The sequence below is a fragment of the Prinia subflava genome, chromosome 5 (genome assembly GCF_021018805.1).
Source record: "Prinia subflava isolate CZ2003 ecotype Zambia chromosome 5, Cam_Psub_1.2, whole genome shotgun sequence".
Taxonomy (NCBI): Eukaryota; Metazoa; Chordata; class Aves; order Passeriformes; family Cisticolidae; genus Prinia; species Prinia subflava.
In genome coordinates, this window is record NC_086251.1 from 43570449 (window position 1) to 43576448 (window position 6000).

At 48.6% G+C, this 6000-nt stretch overlaps 1 protein-coding gene across 1 annotated transcript in view; it reads right to left on the reverse strand.

Moving 5' to 3' along the window:
- SEL1L (SEL1L adaptor subunit of SYVN1 ubiquitin ligase) overlaps positions 1 to 4023 on the reverse strand; it is a 33973-nt gene extending 29950 nt beyond the window's left edge. Inside the window, exon 1 of the mRNA XM_063399108.1 lies at positions 3794 to 4023. Coding sequence (XP_063255178.1) covers positions 3794 to 3887 — 94 coding nt within the window. The 5' untranslated portion in view covers positions 3888 to 4023. The remainder of the gene's footprint in view (positions 1 to 3793) is intronic.
- Between the last annotated feature and the right edge of the window lie 1977 nt (positions 4024 to 6000).

Genomic DNA, 6000 nt, shown 5'->3' on the forward strand with positions numbered 1-6000 from the left:
TTAAACAAGTTAGGGAGTGCAATGATCTATTAAAAGGAAAAGATAGGCAAAAATACCTGTGGCTTAAGTGGGCAGCTGACAATGTTGTACAGAATGCTTCACTTACAAAGAGTGCTGAGCTGTAGATGTTGCTGTTCAATATATATATATAGTTCATATATAATTAAAATCAGCTTTAAAAAGTATTCGTTTTTCCTCAATTAGAAAGGCCAGTGCTCAAGCATGCTATGTAAATATAGTAAAAGTACTCTGGCAGCCTATGCTAGAGAAAAAGATCCTACCATATGCCGGATAAAGATCCTACCATTTTGTGAGAATTACTGTTTTCAAGAGAGCACTAAGGAGAAAAGAGTAGAAACCAGAAGAGCTATGCAGTGTGATGCAGCAATACCATCATTAGCTTGAGGGAGTTCAACAGTTCCAAACTTTTGCAGTATTAGAAGAACAGATCAACTCTCATCCCATAAAGCTAAAGGGCTGCTCCTACCAGACAAGAAATACCACAAGTTTCAATGTTAAAATGGTCACTCACATTCAGGAAGTAGCCAAAAATTCAGTAAGCGAAGCAGTCTTCCACAGTCCTGATGAATCCCTAACCCATTACTGTTGTGAGTTTCCTTCTAGTTTTCGTGGAGTTCTCCAAGCCTCAAACACTATAACAAAGCAACGAGTGGGATTCTGCAGAGAGCTCCCAGGGGGAGTGTGCACACCTCAGGAGTATGCCAGCCAACCCATCGGGGCTGCAGGAATGACATACCTTTCGGACTGTTAACACATAAAACTTTGCTTAATACAGTGGTCATTCCGCCTTTATTTCACTCTTTTTCATTTGTGTTTTTGTGCATTTTTATGAGGTACATAATATGTTAGGACAAGAATACATCAATCTTTAACTTACAAAAATTACATGTAAAATGTATGCTCAAAAATCTTTCTATAGGGAGGGGTGCATGAACAGAAATGGTTTGGTAGTGACTGCTTTAGAGCATCCATGAGAGATTTTTTGTCGCATTGTTTGGCAATTTCTTTCAATGTTGTTTTTGTGCAAGTGACTAGATAGACATTGGAAGAGAACACAAACTCTGTTTATCCAGTTCTTCCAGGAAAAAAAGGAAATCTTAAGAAAAAAATTACCTCAGACTGTCATCAATTTTTTGACTGATATATTCAGCACAGAAACAGACCCAATAGCATAGATGCTATTTCCATTACATGAAGCTTTAAAACATGCAGTGAGTTAAGTAAAATCCTCAAGCAGCACCTATTCAGCAAGAACAGTTCCAAAGTATCCTTGGCAGCAAGTAAATTGCTCCCAGTTACAATCTGTGCAAGATATTCATTTTAGTTCCACTAGAAGATTGAGATATAGGTCAATCCTCACCCTGAATAAAAATGTTTTTTCCAGTGTCCTTGCAGTTGTTGGCTAACTAGTTACAGAAGTTACTTTCCAGTAGTTCCTCAGCAGGAACTGAGATTCCCAACCAGGCAACAAGTCAAATAGTGTAGGGGATATTTTTCTATCAGATAAATAAAAACAGAAAGGTCAGGAAAAACCACTGAGCTCTGTCTTATGGAGGAACAGGTACTGAAGTTCCCTACAGCTATATGAGTATGCTCATTTGTCCCACCAATCACTGGCATAGTATAAAAGCATCTGCCTATCGCTGAAGTTAGCCACAGAACATGTAGCAGAGTCAGAGGAAGCATCACTTCCTCTCTTCAGGCAGAATGAGAGCATTTTTACCTCTTAGTCTGTGAACAAGAGGAAACAATCCCAGCAATCATAAAAAAAAAAAAAATTTTTTTAAATGTTCTTAATGAGTGATCAGCAGGGGAAAGCTGTCACTGCTGCGATGGCCAGAAGACAGCTAGTTTCACCTGGAGAACATGCACACACTCAGCATTTTTTAGCTGCTTTTGCCAATCCTTCTTAATATCTTTCCCCACTCGCAATTTTAAATGCCGTCATAATCTGCAGCAATATCATATGTTCAAAAAAATAGAGTTCTTTTTTCCTTAGGCCTGAATTTTCTTGCATTCAACTCAAGTTTTCAATAAATTGACCTGAAGTTTAAGATGATAGAGTTATACTTAAAATACTCACTGAAAAAGAGTCCTCATTAAAAACTGTTCCTAAGTTAGGAAATGTAATAGTTGGACCATTTTTACTCGTTCTTCTTAAAACCCCTCCCCCTATAGTCACACCCTAGATGACTCTTTCTAGACCAGACATTAGAAACAATTTAGTATTCAAGGAAGCATTTAATACATTGTCCCAAGGCTTATACCAGTCTCTACTACAGAAAGTCATACTGTTAGTGTGGGAAATCAAACCATGAAGTGAGGACAACTTCCAGAACGATTCTTGTCAAAAACTGGAGCAAGAAATGTATTCCTCTCATAGCTTCTGCCAAAAGATGGACTCCAAATACCCTCTCCTAATTAATTGTGGATATCAAGCAACAGTTTGATATCACAGTAGCAATTTATGTTTGTAAACAGTTCCTAAGCCTACATTCATGTACTGTGCTTTCTTTGGCTTATTAATTGTATTAGATTGAACCTTAACATTTTGTTTACACAGGCTAAATTAAACTATCAGAACTTCATGCTCACAAAGAACTTTGTGATAGTGGAGAAACAGTCAAGACAGAAGAGCTGCATGGCAGTACAGCCACTGATGCACACTTGACCAGCCCTTACCACCTAACTTCCACATACACAACAGATGGTTCAGCTGACACTCACAGCCTCTGCTCACCTTAGCTTTTTGCTTCATATACACTATAAATGAAAGCACACAGTTCAGAAGAATGCCTGCATCTCTCTGGTTTTCACAGAACTTGTGTATATCCTTTCCATAACTTCAGAAGTGCCCTGCTGGCTTACACAATGATCTACAAAGCTCATATAATCCAAAATACAGTAATATTACTTTAAATTTCAACTTCCTACTGCATACAGGAAAATGAACGCCAAGCTACTGAACTTACCTCTACAGAAAACGTTAAGTTACTTTCCTGAAATAAAAAGCAAATCCCCAGTAGCACAACATATGGCTGTCTTTAAGGTAGTGGCTTCTGGCTTTAAAAATAAATGCACTGCACATCCCCCCCACCAGCCCATGGTGGAAAGCAGAGTGTGGGAGGTAGAAACCCCAGGAAAGGAAGTAGATGACAACACATAAGAATCAGACAAAACCCGAGCTGCAAAACAAAACAGGGATGGGAAAAAAAGTATTATGGGAACATAAAACAGGACGCATGAATGTTCTCACATATCGAGGCGAGAAAACCGCTCTGATAAGGCTGAAATCAGCATTATCAGCGCCTCGGGGAGAAAATGCGTTCTAGGGAGAAAAAACGCCTCAGTTCAGTTTTAGGCAGTGCAAGCACTACAAAGTGGGCTCCCAACGAGCTGTTTAAAGGCTGGCACCTCACTGAGCAATGCGTCTACCCCTACCAGGCCTACGGAGCAGCGCCGGTGTGGCAAAGCTCAAGCCAGCCCGGTCCCGCCACCCGCGGCCACGCAGCTGACAGGAGCCCCGCTCCCCGCCGCTCCGCTCCGCCGCCTCAGCGCCCCAGCGAGCTCGGCGGTGCCCCCACGCACCCCAAAGCCCCGGCGAGAGCACTGGCTCGCCTCCCCCGCTGCCGCCGCCTCCGCGCCCCGGTGCAGGCGTCAGGACCCGCACAGATACCTCTGCGCCCCCTCCCCCGCCGCAGGCCGCGGGGGGCAATGCCGCCGCAGCGCTCGGGCCCAGGGGGGCGTAGGGAGGCGGAGCCGTGGTACTCACCGGCCGCGGGAAGCGCTCCGGCCGCGGGCAGCGCTCCGGCCGAGAGCGCGGCCAGGTACAGCACCAGGACCACCCAGCGCGCCCACCGCCCCATCCCGCTGGGCTCTGAGGGGCCGCGCCGAGCGCCCCCGACTCCGGCTCTCTCGCCCCGCCCACCGCGCGGCCGCCACCAATCAGCTGCCGCGCTGACGGCCGACTACGGGCCGCTGGCAGCAGCACACGCAACCCCGGGGAACGGCTGGCCCTACATGGCCCGCTCCGATTGGCTCGGCAGAGGCCCGGCTCGCCCGCCACGCCCTCCCGTTAGCAAATAGCGCCGCACGTGTGTCAGCGAGCGCCGCTGCGCGAGTGGGTCCTTCCGAAACGGCCCCTCCCATTGGCTCGGGCCCCGTTCCTACAGCACCCACAGTTCCTTGCGAGGGCCGCGGAGCTGCCTGGGAGCGTGTGCTCCCAGGGGCCCGCTGCGGGGCAGGGACTACGCCACCCACAATTCCCCGCGCCGAACGGCGCAGGGGGCGAGCGCGGCACCGCCGGCCGCAGCCCCGCCCATTCCAGACCGCAGAATTCCGGGAATTGGGATAGGGTTCGTTGGCTAGGAGTATGGAAGCAGCAGTGAATTAAGTGTATGCCTAAACCTGCACAGAGTATGTGAAACATGTGACCATGGAGTATGTGAAACATAAAGAGTTTAGTGCAACTTTGTCTTCAGAAAGGCATCAGTTCTAGAAATGGGTGTAGCGCTGTAGGAGGCAACTCTTCCGTTCTCATAGGAATTGCATCTTTCTGTGGGTCAGTTAAAAAGCAAACGAGGAAGGGAACTAGCAACCCAGCCTTTAATGGACTGAAACATGGCTAGGTGGTAAATGTCACCGCGTCACAGGACTGTCCTGTTACGCAGTGCTGTGCTGAATGTTAAAGTGGGGTTTTCCCACACTGTCTCAGTCATGTCAAGCCAGCTCAGCCTTACAGCGCTACACTTGGGATCTCTGCAGGGCGAGAGTGGCCACCAGCGGCTGTTTCTCCCATGGCACACAGTGGCAAAAGCTGTGGCAAGGGCAGTCCCACCCAGGGCTGGCTGAGGGATTTTCTGCCTGCTAGGGCAGGGTCTGCAGGCAACGGAATGCCTGCACTGCTTCAGACAGGTGTCTAAAGAGCATGCGAGCGCCTTGGATGGAATGAACGAGTGGTTCTGATTCTAAGTAGGAGAATACTGAAGTCACGGTCAATTTTTTTCTAGCTACAGTACAGGTAAACAGGACACATGGCTAAACAGTGGCAGAACGAAGCTGCACAGGTGCGGGAGTGCCATTTTGGAATGGGTCTGAAGGGGTTTCACCAGCGTGCTTCTCTGTGCTCAGATCAGCCCTAAGTTTAACCTATGTTTTGGTAAATGGAAAAGCATAAATCCACCTGCCTGTGAATGTCATCCCCTGGAGCAGAGGAGGGGAGCCCACCCCTTCTGGGGAGTGGTGTGAACCCCTGTGTGTGGCAGTGACAGCGCTCAGGGGAGCTGGAAGCACCAGCCCGGGGAAGCAGCATGAGGGGCCATGAGGTGACCTGAAGCCTCGGCAGTACTGCAAGGAGATGGCTCTGTCCTGCCCAGAGGGCATGAGGGCAGGGGTGGGTGGGCAGTATGTTGGGCAGTGTGTTGACTTGGCCTGATTTTTTTTGGTAGTGGGAGAGGGCCATAGGGCTGACTTGTGTGAGAAGCTGCTAGAAGCTTCCACCATGCCTGACAGAACCAATCTCTGATGGCTCTGAAGATGGACATGCTGCTGGCCCAATCAGAGAGGTTGGTAGTGCCTCTGCAATGACGTATTTAAGAAGAAAATCAGTTTTTCCAGGGTTAGCCAGGCACTGCCACCAGGGGCCATCCCTGGCACGGTGTGTGACAATGCACTGCCGTGGCTGCTGCCATCTCGGTGGGCTCATGGCGAACCTTGCCTGCGTGGCTGGCCCTAGCCAGAGCGCTGCAGGGGCGGCAGTGGTGGCTTCCCCTTCCTGGTGCCCCATATGAGGAGAGGTGTTAAATAGCACCAGCACCACAGCGGCTGCCCCTGCCTGCTTGGTGGCGGTGGGGCCACATGGCTGGCAGCGAAAATACGGTGAGCTGCTCTCCGATGCGGAACCTTGACAAGATCGGCCTCTGGGTGCTGTGGGATCCTGCAGGAATCTTTAATTGTTGACAATGGTTCCTACGAGCAGTA